The sequence below is a fragment of the Bombina bombina genome, chromosome 1 (assembly GCF_027579735.1).
Source record: "Bombina bombina isolate aBomBom1 chromosome 1, aBomBom1.pri, whole genome shotgun sequence".
Taxonomy (NCBI): domain Eukaryota; kingdom Metazoa; phylum Chordata; class Amphibia; order Anura; family Bombinatoridae; genus Bombina; species Bombina bombina.
This window is the reverse complement of record NC_069499.1, coordinates 1427886767-1427906344: the sequence shown is the minus strand read 5'-3', so window position 1 is coordinate 1427906344 and position 19578 is coordinate 1427886767. Positions and strand designations below refer to the sequence as shown.

Sequence of the window (19578 nt, the reverse complement as noted above, 5' to 3'; positions counted from 1 at the left end):
TAAAAAATGACGCAACTTCCGGCGACACGTATGACGCCGGAAACAGAAAAAAAAAATTTGCGCCAAAAAAGTCCGCGCCAAGAATGACGCAATAAAATGAAGCATTTTCAGCCCCCGCGAGCCTAACAGCCCACAGGGAAAAAAGTCAAATTTTAAGGTAAGAAAAAAATTGATTTATTCATATGCATTATCCCAAATATGAAACTGACTGTCTGAAATAAGGAACGTTGAACATCCTGAGTCAAGGCAAATAAATGTTTGAATACATATATTTAGAACTTTATATAAAAGTGCCCAACCATAGCTTAGAGTGTCACAGAAAATAAGACTTACTTACCCCAGGACACTCATCTACATGCAGTAGAAAGCCAAACCAGTACTGAAACGAGAATCAGTAGAGGTAATGGTATATATAAGAGTATATCGTCGATCTGAAAAGGGAGGTAAGAGATGAATCTCTACGACCGATAACAGAGAACCTATGAAATACACCCCGTAGAAGGAGATCATTGAATTCAAATAGGCAATACTCTACTCACATCCCTCTGACATTCACTGCACGCTGAGAGGAAAACCGGGCTCCAACCTGCTGCGGAGCGCATATCAACGTAGAATCTAGCACAAACTTACTTCACCACCACCATAGGAGGCAAAGTTTGTAAAACTGATTTGTGGGTGTGGTGAGGGGTGTATTTATAGGCATTTTGAGGTTTGGGAAACTTTGCCCCTCCTGGTAGGAATGTATATCCCATACGTCACTAGCTCATGGACTCTTGCTAATTACATGAAAGAAAAAGGTGAATTTGATACTTTTTTTTTTTTTTTTACATTTAACACAGAAAAAAAAAGTGAATCAGATTACGTCTGCAAAAGGAGGTACCCTGTGCCCACAGTCTGTGAGATGGTCTGACCCCCTATTTCTGTATATAGTGACACTGTTTAACCCACCAGTACTGTATATAGTGAGTCAGTGACACAGTCTGTAATCTGCCAGTGAGATGGCTGGCCTGACCCTACCCACCCCAGTACTTTAGAAAGTGACCACAGTAGTCAGTGAAATGGTCCAGCCCCCTGTACTGTATATAGTGGTACTGTATAGACTGACACTGTTTACCCCCCACCCACCCATGCTGTAGTAACAAGGTCTGTAATTTGCTGGTTCCACAAACATGCACACACACATATACATGCATAAATACACACACACAGTCACACACATAAAACACCAATGGGTAAAACAGAAACACTAACCCCTGTAGTCAGAGACACTACTGAAGCATCATGTCACACTCACATGATATCAGTGCATGCAGTGGCAGGTCAACGTTTTTTATTGAAAAACATTTTTTTTTTTTTTAAAGCTAAGCCCCCACCCTCAGGGGCTCAGTCACAGTTGTGACCTCTGTACCCCTTGTATTTTCGCCCCTGCATACACTAGTGGGAGCTGCTGTTAATTGGTGCCTGCACACATTTGTCGATTGGCTAAATAGATCTTTTCAGCTTCCTGTCAGTAGTGCAATGCTGTCCCTTCAGCAATGGATAACAAGAGAATGAAGACAATTTGATAATAGAATTAAATTGGAAAGTTGTTTAAAATTGTATGTTCTATCTGAATCATACAATTTTTTGGGGGGTTTACTACCCCTTTAATGAAGAGCTAGAAAAAATTGGTTTGTAGAAAGAGCAATAGTTGGATTAAATAAGGGAGTATTGTACTTGTGTAAAGTTTTAGCTTTGAAAATAGGGGTCCATTTATTAAAGTAAAAAAGGGAAATGTGCCCAGCTGGGAACCTATCCACTCAGCCTACTGTGGAGCGAGCAGCATCTGTTACCTACATTTACCACTGCAGCCACGCCCCCTGCTCTTGTGCAACCTATTGTGCAAGAGCAGGGCTTGTCAATCAGTTTTGCAATATCATTCCTGAGAAATGGATGTTTTTTTAAAGCAATGTTCAGTTATTGAAGGGACAAATGATTTGCTCTAATTTTTGTAATTTTAGTACTAGCAAATATGCCATGCTGTGTGTTTAACGCCTGAAAAGGAGAGATGCAGAGAACTGCTGGTTCTGAGCAGAAACAGCTGGTGACCCAATCAGCAGTGGTAGTCATATGACCTAGCTGGGCAACTACCACTGCTAATTGCCTCACTCAGACCCTGCATTGCGGATTTCTCCCTTATTAGTCAGTGTGCAACATATCCATAGGATCACACAATTTTACTTCCTATGGTTTCAATCTATTTAAACAGCTATATATATATAAAAAAAAAATTCCATGCAAAAAAGTGCTCTTTCATTTGCTTGATCAAATTGTTTTCAGTTTAATGCCCCTTTAAGATGATTCCGTTCCGCCATACAGAAGAATCTGCTAATCCATTTTCTGGCAGGTCTCATCACTGAGATTAGTGGAACCATAGAAGCTAAACGCTTGTAAAGATCAATTTGTTTATTACGGTTCCGTATGAAATCTTCCTGACATGTCAATGAACTGTGAGTAGCATAAATAAACATTGGCTTCCAGGAGAATAATTCAAGCAACGACAAAGGGCAAATTCATTTCTATGTGATTTCTAAACACTGCTTGCTTCTATCTCTGCATTAGAGTTGTAATTATATGGCATATATTATATATATATATATATATTCGGATAAATACCCCAAACTCCACTACAAATTCAGTAACAAAAAAATAAAAACCAAGTTATAAAATAAATTTGAAAATAACCACCACATAAATTGCAAATTACAATATATTTGGTGGAAGTAGCTTTTTTACAGACCATAGCGATGAGGGTGATCAAGATGCTTATAATAAATAAAGAATAGGAATAGATAGAAGAACATAAGGTCTCCAAACAACACTCGATATTTAGATTTGTGATTCATTTTTGCACCCCTTCATTTTATGGTTTAGAGACACCCCTAAATGTATTAAAAAACCCATAGAATAACCACCACAGGAACAAACATTACAATGTAATATACAAATACAAGAATGAAAATAAATTACCACAATTTCCCTTTAATTTTGAGTCAGAAGCAAGACATACTTCTGGGTTTGTTGAGCCCTGTCTTAACCCTTTAATGACAGGGTTAATTTGTCTACTTTGGAACAATGTTCCGATGTAAACAAACTGAAATTCCGCTATTGTGAGATTTCAATGATTGGATCGGGTCAGGGGGGTGTCCCTATGACGCTAGGCACACCCTCCAGACCACAATCGCATCCTGAAAGCACCGTTGGCTTCAGGACAGCCAAACGGCTAGGACGTTCTATTCAGTCCTAACGGGGCTAAAGCCCAGCGCTGTAAGGACAGAATAGAATGCCATAACGGCGGTAAAAGATTAAAGGACCATTAAATACGGTAGAATTGCATAATCAATAAATACATAAAAAAAGTAAGACAATGCAATAACAATATCAAATGACTAGTAGATATTTTTTCCGACAAATTTTTACTGCCTACTGTATGATGTGACAACTATTAACAAACACATATACTGTGAACTTTTGCACGTGCACAGTAGGAGCTGGTGCCTCAGGGCCTGATATTCAAAAGCTCGCTGGCATGGAGAGAAATTACACAAAATCCTTTGGATTTTTTTAGACCTTGTATTGGAACATAGGAGTCTCTGTTTCACATAAGAACAATACATAGCAACATATCAGGCCCTCGGTGCGCATATACAAAAATTGTGCACAATTCAATAATAAAAATAAATTAAAACGTTTTTTAAATTGTGTGCGCTATCTGTATCCCTTTAACCCCTTAACGACCAAGGACGTACGCCACATGTCCTCAAAAAAAATACACTTAATGACCAAGGACGTGTGGCGTACGTCCTTGGTCTGGAAAGCAGCTGGAAGCGATCCTGCTCGCCTCCAGTTGCTTTCCGGTTATTGCAGTGATGCCTCGATATTGAGGCATCCTGCAATAACCTTTTTTAGCAATCCGGTGCAGAGAGAGCCACTCTGTGGCCCTCTCTGCACCGGACATCACCGGCTAAATCCGTTGGTGGGTGGGAGCCGGTTCGGGAGGCGGGTGGCGGCCATCGATGGCCCTGATGATCTGTAGGGGGGCGGGATCGTGGGCGGGGGTGATCAGAGGCGCGCACGGGCGCGCGCACGTGCACGGGAGGGCGGGCGCGTGCACGGGGAGGGAGCGGGTGGGAACCGCTACACTACAGAAAAATTATGTTTGAAAAGTTGTAAAAAAATAGTTTGATTTATGTAAAAATACATTAGTTAGGGGGTGGAAGCTACACTACAGAAAAACAGGCAAAGAAATAAAAAAAAAACATTTTTTTTGCAAACTGGGTACTGGCAGACAGCTGCCAGTACCCAAGATGGCCCCCAATAAGGCAGAGGAGGAGGTTAGAGAGCTGTTTTAGGGGGGGGGGATCAGGGAGGTTGGGGGCTAAGGGGGGGATCCTACAAAGTAGCATATGTAAATATGCTAAAGATGTATTTTTTTTTTTTTTTTTTTTTTTAAAACTTTTATTTTAGTACTGGCAGACTTTCTGCTAGTACTTAAGATGGCGGGGACAGTTGTGGGGTGGGGGAGGGAAGGGAGCTGTTTGGGAGGGATCAGGGGGTCTGATGTGTCAGGTGGGAGGCTGATCTCTACACTAAAGCTAAAATTAACCCTGCAAGCTCCCTACAAACTACCTAATTAACCCCTTCACTGCTAGCCATAATACACGTGTGATGTGCAGCAGCACTTAGCGGCCTTTTAATTACCAAAAAGCAACGCCAAAGTCATATATGTCTGCTATTTCTGAACAAAGGGGATCCCAGAGAAGCATTTACAACCATTTGTGCCATAATTGCACATGCTGTTTGTAAATAATTTCAGTGAGAAACCTAAAATTGTGAAAAATTTTGCGTTTTTTTTAAATTTGATTGCATTTGGCGGTGAAATGGTGGCATGAAAATATACCAAAATGGGCCTAGATCAATACTTGGGGTTGTCTACTACACTACACTGAAGCTAAAATTAACCGTAGAAGCTCCCTACATGATCCCTAATTAACCCCTTCACTGCTGGGCATAATACACGTGTGGTGCGCAGTCGCATTTAGCAGCCTTCTAATTAGTAAAAAGCAAAACCAAAGCCATATATGTCTGCTATTTATGAACAAAGGGGATCCCAGAGAAGCATTTACAACCATGTATGCTATAATTGCATAAGTTTTTTGTAAATAATTTCAGTGAGAAACCTAAAGTTTGTGAAAAAAAATTGTGAAAAAGTGAACAATTTTTTTTATTTGATCGCATTTGGCGGTGAAATGGTGGCATGAAATATACCAAAATGGGCCTAGATCAATACTTTGGGATGTCTTCTAAAAAAAAATATATACATGTCAATGGATATTCAGGGATTCCTGAAAGATATCAGTGTCCCAATGTAACTATCGCTAATTTTGAAAAAAAGTGGTTTGGAAATAGCAAAGTGCTACTTGTATTTATGGCCCTATAACTTGCAAAAAAAGCAAAGAACATGTAAACATTGGGTATTTCTAAACTCAGGACAAAATGTAGAAACTATTTAACATATGTTTTTTTTGGTGGTTGTAGATGTATAACAGATTTTGGGGGTCAAAGTTAGAAAAAGTGTGTTTTTTTCCATTTTTTCCTCATATTTTATAAATTTTTTTATAGTAAATTATAAGATATGATGAAAATAATGGTATATTTTGAAAGTCCATTTAATGGCGAGAAAAACTGTATATAATATGTGTGGGTACAGTAAATGAGTAAGGGGAAAATTACAGCTAAACGCAAACACCACAGAAATGTAAAAATAGCCTTGGTCCCAAACGGACAGAAAATGGAAAAGTGCTGTGGTCATTAAGGGGTTAAAGCGGGGATGGGGAATCTAGGCACTCCTTTTGTTTCAGAACTACATTACCCATGATGCTTCGTCACTCTGAAGTCCAGTTAAGCATTATGGGAAATGAAGTTCTGAAACATCTGGAGGGCCAAGGTTCCCCATCCCTGCTTTAAAGTATGAAGCAAAGGCAAGTCATTGACACAAAAGGAATGCACTCATGTAGCCAGCGATTGTATGGAAATCATGCAGAGGAACATGCAATGAGGTACATAGCAATGGGTGTACTAATCAGTGGTTTAAACTACTATCATTCCTATAATTACACAAATACAGTAACATCTGTAAGATGACTCACACTTTAGCCATAGTCATCTCACTGCTATAGGCGAGAGAAAACATTAAAGGGACAGAACAAAACAATATTTTTATTTCATGATTCAGATAGAGCATACTATTTTAAAACAACTTTTCAATGTACTTCCATGATTCATTTTGTTTCATCCTCTTGGTATTCTTTTTTGAAGGACCAGTAAAGCACTACTGGGAGCTAGCTTAAGACATTTTTAAACCAATGATAAGAGGTATATATGTGCAGTCACCAATCAGCAGCTAGCTCCCAGCCCCTGAGCCAGGAATGATTTTCAACAAAGAATACCAAGAGAATTAAGCAAATTAGATAGAACTAAATTGGAATTTTTTTTATTCCATCTGATTTATCAAAGAATTTTTTGGGGTTTCATGGCTCTTTTTTTTATACAATTTACCAACATATTCTAAAGTCTGAGCCTAAAAGCTGGATAAAGTGATCTTTATACAAAATGTTAAACACAAAACTATTCAAATGATAAAGTATATTTCTGGCAATTAAATGGCTAAAATGGTTTCACGGTTACTTAAAGGGACATTAAACCCACATTTTTTCTTTCATGATTTAGAAAGAGAATGTAATTTTAAACATCTTTCTAATTTACTTCTATTATCTAATTTGTTTTATTCTCTTGATATTCTTTGCTGAAAAGCATATCTAGATATGATCAGTAGCTGCTGATTGGTTGCTGCACATAGAAGTCTCGTGTGATTGGCTCACCCATGTGCATTGCTTTTTCTTCAACTAAGGATATCTAAAAAATGAAGCAAAATAAATAATAGAAGTATATTGTAATGTTGTTTAAATTTGTATTCTCTATCTGAATCATGAAAGAAATATTTTGGGTTTAGTGGCCCTTTAACTTCTTCAATATTTGCTATTCATAAATGTATTTAGAGGGATAGTCTATCTAGTGTAATAATACAATGTTTTTATATTAATAAACACAATTGCTGATTTATGTTTTGCTACTGCGGGGCAAACAATAAGCTGACAAACTGAATTACTAAACAGTAAAAAAGCCACAGAGTTTTAGATATTTCTAGCATGGCCGGCACATGCTGCTGTTTGTGTAATGGTGTTTATTTGTGCTTTACACAAGCCCTTTTGTGTGCAGTTTGCTTTTTGGAATCGGGTGAATAATCCAGCACTTTTCTTTTTAAAAGGATATTCTAGAATAAAAATAAAAATCTCTATTTATTTCTTGCATTTTATTTGTTACACAAATTCCTTCCCTTTAATTTGTGTTTAACCATTACAAAGTTAATGGGCCAGATTTTGAGTGGAGCGCAATAGTTTGTGCCCAAGCAATAAGGGGTATATTGTAAGGGTTTGCGCTCATCGGGCTTACCGCTGGTATTACAAGTTGAGCGTAAACGTGATCGCATGAGCATAATAGCGACTTACGCTAAAATCATTACAGTGATCTCAGAGCTGTGGTTAACAGTATTGCGAAAATAAAAGGTTGCGCAATACACATAAAAAAATACAATATAAAGTACAGTTACACTCATAATAACACTATCTAATAAAATTATTTGAAACAAATATTGCACACAAAAGTTATAAGGGCTCAAAGATATGAGATCTCGGGTGTAGAAAAAAAACAAAATGTAGTTGGCGACTGTATATCCCCTCACTGGCTCACTTTCCTCGCCTTCATCCCTGATCGTTTAAAGGAGCAGCAAAAAAAAAACACTTTGTTCTTTTGATACCCCTCAGGTTTCCCTTTTTCTCTATCTTTTACACCTTTCTCCGTCCCTTTGTGTTTCAAACTTGACAAGTGTTTCTCTCTAAACTTTTTGTTTGTTTTTGTAACGGATACCCACACCATCATTATTAAAGGGATAGTAAACACCAAAAAACATAATTTATGTAAGAACTTACCTGATAAATTCATTTCTTTCATATTAGCAAGAGTCCATGAGCTAGTGACGTATGGGATATACATTCCTACCAGGAGGGGCAAAGTTTCCCAAACCTTAAAATGCCTATAAATACACCCCTCACCACACCCACAATTCAGTTTAACGAATAGCCAAGAAGTGGGGTGATAAGAAAAAAGTGCGAAAGCATATAAAATAAGGAATTGGAATAATTGTGCTTTATACAAAAAAATCATAACCACCACAAAAAAGGGCGGGCCTCATGGACTCTTGCTAATATAAAAGAAATGAATTTATCAGGTAAGTTCTTACATAAATTATGTTTTCTTTCATGTAATTAGCAAGAGTCCATGAGCTAGTGACGTATGGGATAATGACTACCCAAGATGTGGATCTTTCCACACAAGAGTCACTAGAGAGGGAGGGATAAAATAAAGACGGCCAATTCCTGCTGAAAATAATCCACACCCAAAATAAAGTTTAATGAAAAACATAAGCAGAAGATTCAAACTGAAACCGCTGCCTGAAGTACTTTTCTACCAAAAACTGCTTCAGAAGAAGAAAATACATCAAAATGGTAGAATTTGGTAAAAGTATGCAAAGAGGACCAAGTTGCCGCTTTGCAAATCTGATCAACCGAAGCTTCATTCCTAAACGCCCAGGAAGTAGAAACTGACCTAGTAGAATGAGCTGTAATCCTCTGAGGCGGAGTTTTACCCGACTCAACATAGGCAAGATGAATTAAAGATTTCAACCAAGATGCCAAAGAAATGGCAGAAGTTTTCTGGCCTTTCTAGAACCGGAAAAGATAACAAATAAACTAGAAGTCTTTCGGAAAGACTTAGTAGCTTCAACATAATATTTCAAAGCTCTAACAATATCCAAAGAATGCAACGATTTCTCCTTAGAATTCTTAGGATTAGGACATAATGAAGGAACCACAATGTCTCTACTAATGTTGTTGGAATTCACAACTTAGGTAAAAATTCAAAAGAAGTTCGCAACACCGCCTTATCCTGATGAAAAATCAGAAAAGGAGACTCACAAGAAAGAGCAGATAATTCAGAAACTCTTCTGGCAGTAATTTAATGTCCAATGAATGCATAGGTTCAAATGGAGGAGCTTGAAGAGCCCCCAGAACCAAATTCAAACTCCAAGGAGGAGAAATTGACTTAATGACAGGCTTTATACGAACCAAAGCTTGTACAAAACAATGAATATCAGGAAGAATAGCAATCTTTCTGTGAAAAAGAACAGAAAGAGCAGAGATTTGTCCTTTCAAGGAACTTGCGGACAAACCCTTATCTAAACCATCCTGAAGAAACTGTAATATTCTCGGTATTCTAAAAGAATGCCAAGAAAAATGATGAGAAAGACACCAAGAAATATAAGTCTTCCAGACTCTATAATATATCTCTCTGGATACAGATTTACGAGCCTGAAACATAGTATTAATCACAGAGTCAGAGAAACCTCTTTGACCAAGAATCAAGCGTTCAATCTCCATACCTTTAAATTTAAGGATTTCAGATCCTGATGGAAAAAAGGACCTTGAGACAGAAGGTCTGGTCTTAACGGAAGAGTCCACGGTTGGCAAGAGGCCATCCGGACAAGATCCGCATACCAAAACCTGTGAGGCCATGCCGGAGCTACCAGCAGAACAAACGAGCATTCCTTCAGAATCTTGGAGATTACTCTTGGAAGAAGAACTAGAGGCGGAAAGATATAGGCAGGATGATACTTCCAAGGAAGTGATAATGCATCCACTGCCTCCGCCTGAGGATCCCGGGATCTGGACAGATACCTGGGAAGTTTCTTGTTTACATGAGAAGCCATCAGATCTATTTCTGGAAGTTCCCACATTTGAATAATCTGAAGAAATACCTCTGGGTGAAGAGACCATTCGCCTGGATGCAACGTTTGGCGACTGAGATAATCCGCTTTCCAATTGTCCATACCTGGGATATGAACCGCAGAGATTAGACAGGAGCTGGATTCCGCCCAAACCAAAATTCGAGATACTTCTTTCATAGCCAGAGGACTGTGAGTCCCTCCTTGATGATTGATGTATGCCACAGTTGTGACATTGTCTATCTGAAAACAAATGAACAACTCTCTCTTCAGAAGAGGCCAAGACTGAAGAGCTCTGAAAATTGCACGGAGTTCCAAAATATTGATCGGAAATCTCACCTCCTGAGATTCCCAAACCCCTTGTGCCGTCAGATACCCCCACACAGCTCCCCAACCTGTAAGACTTGCATCTGTTGAGATTATAGTCCAGGTCGGAAGAACAAGAAGCCCCCTGAACTAAACGATGGTGATCTGTCCACCATGTCAGAGAGTGTCGTAAAATCGGTTTAAAGATATTAATTGAGATATCTTTGAGTAATCCCTGCACCATTGGTTCAGCATACAGAGCTGAAGAGGTCGCATGTGAAAACGAGCAAAGGAGATCGCATCTGATGCGGCAGTCCTAAGACCCAACATTTCCATGCATAAGGCTACCAAAGGGAATGATTGTGACTGAAGGTTTTGACAAGCTGATATCAATGTTAAACTTCTCTTGTCTGACAAGGACAGAGTCATAGACACTGAATCTATCTAGAAACCTAAAAAGGTTACCCTTGTCTGAGGAATCAATGAATTGATTGGTAAATTGATCCTCCAACCATGAACTTGAAGAAACAACACAAGTCGATTCGTATGAGATTCTTCGAAAATGAGAAGACTGAGCAAGTACCAAGATATCGTCCAAATAAGAAAATACCAAAACCCTGTTCTCTGATTACAGAAAGAAGGGCACCGAGAACCTTTGAAAAAAATTCTTGGAACTGAGGCTAGGCCAAACGGTAGAGCCAAAAAACTGGTAATGCTTGTCTAAAAAGAGAATCTCAGACACTAAAAGTGATCTGGATGAATCGGAATATGCAGATACACATCCTGTAAATCTATTGTAGACATATAATGCCCTTGCTAAACAAAAAGGCAGGATAGTCCTACAGTAACCATCTTGAATGTTGGTATCCTAACATAACGATTCAATAATGATAGATCCGGAACTGGTCTGAAGGAATTGACCTTCTTTGGTACAATGAAGAGATAAAATAAAACCCCAGCCCCTGTTCCAGAACTGGAACTGGCATAAATACTCCAGCCAACTCTAGATCTGAAACACATTTCAGAAATGCTGAGCCTTTGCTGTGTTAACTGGGACACGGGAAAGAAAAAAATCTCTTAGCAGGAGGCCTTAACTTGAAGCCAATTCTGTACCTTTCTGAAACAATGTTCTGAAACCAGAAATTGAGAACGGAATTGATCCAAATTTCTTTGAAGAAAACGTAATCTGCCCCATACCAGCTGAGCTGGAATAAGGGCCGCACCTTCATAGGTACTTAGGAGCTGGCTATAGGTTTCTATAAGGCTTGGATATATTCCAAACTGGAAATAGTTTCCAAACTGATACCGCTCCTGAGGATGAAGGATCAGGCTTTTGTTCCTTGTTGTGAGGAAAGGAACGAAAATGATTATTTACCCTGGAAAGAAAGGGAAAGCAAAGTTGACTTAGAAGACATATCAGCATTCCAAGTTTAATCCATAAAGCTTTTCTAGCTAAAATAGCTAGAGACATATACCTGACATCAACTCTAATGATATCAAAAGATGGTATCACCAATAAAATTATTAGCATGTTATAGAATAATAATAATGCTATAAAATTATGATCTGTTACTTGTTGCGCTAAAGCTTCTAACCAAAAAGTTGAAGCTGCAGCAACATCCGCTAAAAATATAGCAGGTCTAAGAAGATTACCTGAACATAAGTAAGCTTTTCTTAGAAAGGATTCAATTTTCCTATCTAAAGGATCCTTAAATGAAGTACTATCTGCCGTAGGAATAGTAGTACATTAGCAGGAGTAGAGACAGCCCCATAACCTTAGGGATTTTTGTCCCAAAAAACTCTAATCTGTCAGATGGCACAGGATATAATTGCTTAAACGTCTAGAAGGAGTAAATAAATTACCCAAATTATTCCATTCCCTGGAAATTACTTCAGAAATAGCATCAGGGAGATAACACTTCTGGAATAACTACAGGAGATTTAAAAACCTTATTTAAACGTTTACATTTAGTATCAAGAGGACCAGAATCCTCTATTTCTAATGCAAATAATACTTCTTTAAGTAAAGAACGAATAAATTCCATCTTGAACAAATACAAAGATTTATCAGCATCAACCTCTGAGACAGAAACCTCTGAACCAGAAGAACCATTATCAGTATCAGAATGATGATGTTCATTTAAAAATTCATCTGAAAAAAGAGAAGTTTTAAAAGACTTTTATGTATACTAGAAGGAGAAATAACAGACATAGCCTTCTTAATGGATTTAAAAAATAAAATCTCTTATGTTATCAGGAACACTCTGAAAATTAGATGTTGACGGAACAGCAACAGGTAATGTAACAGTACTAAAGGAAATTTTATCTGCATTAATAAGTTTGACATGACATGCAATACAAACAACAGCTGGAGAAACAGATACCAAAAGTTTATAGCAGATACACTTAGCTTGGTAGCTCCAGCACTGGGCAGTGATTTTCCTGAAGTATCTTCTGACTCAGTTGCAACGTGGAACATCTTGCAATATGTAAAAGAAAAAAACAACATATAAAGCAAAATTGATCAAATTCCTTAAATGACAGTTTCAGGAATGGGAAAAAAATGCCAGTGAACAAGCTTCTAGCAACCAGAAGCAATAAATAATGTGACTTAAATAATGTGGAGACAAAAGTGACGCCCATATTTTTTAGCGCCAAAAAAGACGCCCACATTATTTGGCGCCTAAATGCTTTTGGCACCAAAAATGACGCCACATCCGGAACGCCGACATTTTTGACGCAAAAAACGTCAAAAAATGACGCAACTTCCGGCGACACGTATGACGCCGGAAACAGAAAAAAAATTTTGCGCCAAAAAAGTCCGCGCCAAGAATGACGCAATAAAATGAAGCATTTTCTGCCCCCGCGAGCCTAACAGCCCACAGGGAAAAAGTCAAATTTTTTAAGGTAAGAAAAAATGATTGAAACAAATGCATTTATCCCAAATATGAAACTGACTGTCTGAAAAATAAGGAATGTTGAACATTCTGAGTCAAGGCAAATAAATGTTTGAATACATATATTTAGAACTTTATAAACAAAGTGCCCAACCATAGCTTAGAGTGTCACAGAAAATAAGATTTACTTACCCCAGGACACTCATCTACATGTTTGTAGAAAGCCAAACCAGTACTGAAACGAGAATCAGCAGAGGTAATGGTATATATAAGAGTATATCGTCGATCTGAAAAGGGAGGTAAGAGATGAATCTCTACGACCGATAACAGAGAACCTATGAAATAGACCCCGTAGAAGGAGATCACTGCATTCAAATAGGCAATACTCTCCTCACATCCCTCTGACATTCACTGCACGCTGAGAGGAAAACCGGGCTCCAACTTGCTGCGGAGCGCATATCAACGTAGAATCTAGCACAAACTTACTTCACCACCTCCATCGGAGGCAAAGTTTGTAAAACTGAATTGTGGGTGTGGTGAGGGGTGTATTTATAGGCATTTTAAGGTTTGGGAAACTTTGCCCCTCCTGGTAGGAATGTATATCCCATACGTCACTAGCTCATGGACTCTTGCTAATTACATGAAAGAAATATTATTGTTTAACCCTTTAAGGACACAGCTTTCAGTTTGCTCAATTGTTTTATGACGGAAAAATTCTGTCATATGTCCTTAAGAGGTTAAAAAGATAGATAATCCCTTTATTTACCATTCCCCAGTTTTGCATAACCAACACTGTTAAATTAATATACTTTTTACCTCTGTAATTACCTTGTACCTAAGCTTCTGCTGACTGCCTCCTTATCTCAGATCTTTTAACAGACTTGCATTTCAGTCAATTAGTGCTGACTCTTAAACAACTTCACGTGCATGAGCACAATATTATCTATATGAAACACATGAATTAGCTGGGAAAAACTGTCAAATGCAGAGGCGGCCTTCAAGGGCTTAGAAATTAGTATATGAGCCTACCTAGGTTTAGCTTTCAACTAGGAATAACAAGAGAACAAAGCAAAGAGTTGTTTAAAATTGCATGCCCTATCTGAATCATGAAAGTTTAATTAGGACTTTACTATCCCTTTAAATTCATAGGCAAACCATCAATCTATATACAGTTAATTTCCGTGCATTATAATTACAACATAAACTCATGACTTTATCCTGGATTTAAGATTATATTTCATGTTGGCAAATGTACTTGATTTTCTTATTTAATCTTGCTGGCAACTGGAATGATTTATCAGATATATTCTCTGTTCTGCAATATAATGTCCTTATTTGCCTTCCTGTTCTAGTTAAAACTTAGTTGTTCTATGGAACATATCATTTGTAAACAAATCCCTTCCTTTTATTATGTGTTTAACCCCTGCAATGTTAGTGAGCAAATTAGGATTTGACCAGTGATAAATGCATACGCAAATATGCCTGCTTCTTACCTGAAGCAGGTCAGGGGTTTTCAATGCCACTTTTTTCAAGCCCTTTTGCAGAAGTTAAGTGCATAGCAAAATCAGAGAATGTCTTCAGATTATAATGCTTTTTTTAATTTTACACTAGAATGTCTCTTTAATAAAAGATAATATAAATAAAATAATAAATACAGTTACCCACCACTAAAGTTACTTTAAAAGGTGGTTTAATATTTTTAGAGGACAGACAAACAAATGTGTAGGTCATAGGAGTTACAAATGAAGACATTGCAATAATACAAAACAGATATCAGACTGGGTTAATAAAGAGAGTAAGAAAAATGGAGAGGGTCAGAGACAAAAGAATTGGTTAAAGGGACGTAAAAAAAACATTTTTTTTCTGATTCAGAGCATTCAATTTTAAACAACCTTCCAATTTACTTTTAGTATCAATTTAGCTTCATTCTCCTGGTTTCCTTTACTGAAGGAGCAGCAATGCGCTACTGGGAGCTAGCTAAACACATCTGTAAGTCAATGATAATAGGTGTATATGTGCAGCCAGCAATCAGCAGCTAGCTCCTGAGCCTACCTAGGCATTCTTTTCAACAAAGGATACCAATAGAATGAAGCAAATGAAATAACAATTAATTAGAAAGTTGTTTAAAATTGTACACTGTATCTGAATCATGAAATAACATTTTTTTGGTTTCATGTGACTTTTTAAAGCTGATGGAAAGCAGAGTGTCGGATGACTAGTTTAGGAAACAGTCATGGATAATCCCAATGAAGGGTCAGACAGAAGCACAGCCAGACGCTAAGCACAGACATCCTCAAACTTGGCCCTCCAGAGGTTTTGGAAATTGGAACTACATTTCCCTGGCTGGCTGAGCATCATGGGAAATGTAGTTCCAAAACCTCTGGTGGGCCAAGTTTGAAGATGTCTGTCTAGGGCACTGGTTTTCAAACTTGTCCTCAGGCCTTCCTAACAGGCCACATTTTGAGGATATCTGAACTGGAGCACAGGTGAAAATAAATCAGCTCATTAGTTAAACATGGTTATTTTACCTGCTTTCATACAAGGTAATCCAGAAAACCTGGCCTGTTGGGGAGGCGTGAGGACAGGTTTGAAAACCAGTGGTCTAGGGCAATGGAGAGGGATTGTAAAAAAAGAATAGGAAAATCAGGGCAAGAGATAACGAGAGCATCAGACAGGGAAGGGACAGGTCCTGAGTATTCTGTAGAAATAACCAGATGATTAATAAGTATTGGAAGCAGAGTTAGGATTGAGTCACAGGAGTTGAGTGCAATGAAAAGTGAGGGCTCCAGGGGCTAATAGTCATAATGAGGCAGAGTATTGAGATTGAGGTAAAAGAGAAACCAAGTCAGAGATTTAGGGAAGGAAACAATGTTAAATAAATGGATGAAAGTGTGAAAGTAATAGAAGCAAAATAAATTATTCAGGTCGCCACTTAAGTGTTTCATCTTACACATGAGAATCATAATAATGCCAATAAATCCCACCTGGCAATAAACATATAAATCTGGTCTTAGATTATTAAAAAAAAAAATGGAATGGCATTTGAAGAAAGCAACATGTTCAGATTTTCACCAAGGTATTTTATTTACAAACTAATACAATCATTATTTTACTGTAATAGTTTAAGTATTATTATTATGCAGGGGAAAACATTCCATATGGTAACATAAAATACATCACTTTTAGAAAGAGACGTTCACTTGATCACACAGAATGCTACATTTCCCACCCATCACAAAGTAATAGCAGCCATAACTATTATGTCCAGCAGCAGGTTGCCACTTGCACCGGAATTCAGTTTTTATGTCAGAGCATCTGTAACAGCCCAGTGTTTGTGTATATAGATGCATGTCCGGATGTACAAACGTGCAACTAGTTAAGAAAGATGAGAATACCCCACCTAAATCTTTGAGTCTGAACGTACTGTAAATACCAAACCACATTTGTTTCAGATCACTTATGTTTAACACATATATATATATATATATATATATATATATATATATAGTTACACACATACATATATATATATATATATATATATATATATACACACTGCTAATAACAGGTCCTGTGATGAAATGGAATTTGTTAATAACGTATTAACTAAGTAGACATATGTTTCCTTCATATTATTGTTTCTCTCATATATGCCTGGAATTAATAAACAGCAGCTTTCCCCAGTAGAACATATGACTTACATGTGTGTGCCAGGCACAGCAACAATGGGATCTGCAAAGTCAGCAGCTGTAGGAGAAACCGTTCCATGATCACGTCCCAGGGACTCTGCCTTATACAAACTTCTTGATCTGCTCTCTCTGGCAGAATTTAACAGGCAGGAACATTTCCACACCCGTGTATGAGTCAGCTGCAGTGGTCACTCCCCCATCACTATAGCAGTCTTGTGATCAGTATATCCCACTTGCTGTCAGACTGTTGGTTTTGGATAATTACATGTGTGATGATACCACAATTGATGGAAAAAAATATTTTCTATCACTGATATCCAATAATTGCTATTTCTCAGCATTTAGCTTTTCTAGTACAATGCCTGTAAAAGTAACAGAAACTAAAATAATATAGGCTTCAGTTATACTTTTTAGTTAAAGGAACAGTGCACACCACTTTCCATATAACTGCATGTATTAGGCACTACTATAAGAAGAATATGCACAAATACTGATCTAAAAATCCAGTATAAAACCTTTTAAAAACATACTTAGAAGCTCACAGTTCAGCACTGTTGATGAGGTTTGGCTGTGACACCCAGTGAAAGGGGCTGGAAAAACAAGAAGAACAGACACCCCCCACCGCCAATTCCCTGCATATGAAAAGACAGACAAAGAAAAGAAAATTATCAGGTAAGCATAATTTAAGTTTTTCTTCATAAATGGAAAGAGTCCACAGCTGCATTCATTACTTTTGGGAAAACAATACCCAAGCTATAGAGGACACTGAATGCAAAAACGGGAGGGTACAAGAGGCGGCCCATTCTGAGGGCACCAGGCCTGAAAACCCCTACACAACAAAATCCCGCTTCGTCCAAAGCTGAGAACAACTTTGAAAAAGAAAAGAAAAAGCCCAAGGACACTGACCCGCAGATAGTCCACAGCCCTGATAGAGACCGCAGGAACTAACTAAAGAAAGGGAACAAACTACCGTAGTCTTCCACAAAGAAGAAAAAGCACGGAGAAAACATGAATGTACTTGTAAAGCTCGGCCAATCCCCCTTAAGGGACACAAGGCGCTGCTCATTTTATCAACCTCGAAAGGAGGAAAGGCTGAGTAGAACTTGCAACCCTCGGTTTCCTACAGTGCAGAGTAGCCACAGTGCATTAGTATGCTGAGCTAGTTTCCAGCTAGCATATGGAACTCCAGAATAAAAACCTAAAAAGGGCACAACGAGTCCTTAATAAAAACACAGAGCAAAAACCAGAAAAAAACCAGATCAGGCTAACAGAGACCCAACCAGTCTCATAGAAAGAAGGAGAAGCAATGCTCAGACCCCAGAAATACAGAAACCACGGATAAGGCCGGGAGTCTGAAACAGAGGGAGGATCTTCCCCTAACACAGTGCAAGCGCACTCTAGAAAGCTTAAAGGGACACTGAACCCAAATTTTTTCTTTCATGATTCAGATAGAGCATGCAAATTTTTTTTTTAAAATTCTTTATTTTATTCCAACAAAGCAAGATATTATAAGTGCATAAAAGAAATAGATTTAACAATTCGTTACCTGACACAGCAAGAAAAAAGAAAAGGAAAAAAAAAAAATTGAAATCTTATTATACACGTCATATCATATCATTTTACTAGATTCTTATACTAACATTTTCAAACTTAACGATAGTACAACCAAAATTTATTATTAATGTTAAGATTAATCTTGATTTTTAACCTTGTTATATGCTTTGTTGTTTTTTTCCTAATTAAATAAAAAGAACAAGAGAAAGAATACTACTTAGATTTTTACCAGTTGTTTTATATTGTGATATTTTGGACCTGTGGATGAAGAGGGAGGAAGTCTACAATCAACGAAAAATAAAAAAAAAAAATTTAAAAAAAATTTTGTTACCATATATTTAAAAGAACAATTTCAGTATTCCGAAATGGGTATATTATCTTATCAATTTCACTCGTAGGGAGCGATTTAATAAATTTTGACCATTTTTGATAGAATCTGTTTATTTCAGATTCTATATTTAGATCTGTTGCTAGTTGCTCAACCAAGCATTGTTTTTTAAGATAGTTCTTAAGTTCTACTATTGATGGTATTGTGCTATTCTTCCATTCTTTAAATATCAAATTTCTGGATGCGAGGATAACTAGATTTATAATTGCTATTTCTTTCAAGTCTGAGTTCTTGTCCTTTAAGAAGATAATATCTATGTCTGAAAACTTGAAAGAGATTATTTTCAAGGCTTTCTCTATCCAGTATTCAACTTTAAGCCAAAATTGATAAATTTTAGGGCAGGACCATATCATATGTATTATATCGGCGGCAGGTAGCCTACACTTAGGGCATTTATTGAAGTTTAAGTTATGCCATCTATATCCTTTGTCTTGAGTATAGTAGGCTAAGTATATTAACTTAATATGGGATTCCCTCCAGGTCTCTGAGATAGTAGCCTTATGAAGCAGGGCTAAGGAACGTGTTACTTGACGCTCTAGGCCATTTTCATACATGAGAAGATTCAGCCATTTATACGCTATATACGCAATATTTTTTTCTCCCTCATAGCTAACCAAAAAATTATACCAAGAAGAGATAGATGTTACTCCTGCTTTAATTAAGACTGACCAATTTTCCAGCTTACCCCACGACCAACTCTGCGAAAATGTACTGGTTAATTGAAACGTATAGTGTCTAACTTGGAGATAAGTGAAAAAATCGCGATTATCCAAGTTATACTCTTGTTTCAGCTCTTCAAAAGTTTTT

General features: G+C 37.5%; 1 protein-coding gene across 1 annotated transcript in view; it reads right to left on the bottom strand.

The window, feature by feature from the left end:
* ECM1 (extracellular matrix protein 1) overlaps positions 1 to 16982 on the bottom strand; it is a 107577-nt gene extending 90595 nt beyond the window's left edge. The window contains exon 1 of the mRNA XM_053705459.1: positions 16842 to 16982. Within this exon, the coding sequence (XP_053561434.1) occupies positions 16842 to 16908 (67 nt within the window). The 5' untranslated portion in view covers positions 16909 to 16982. The remainder of the gene's footprint in view (positions 1 to 16841) is intronic.
* Positions 16983 to 19578: the final 2596 nt, after the last annotated feature.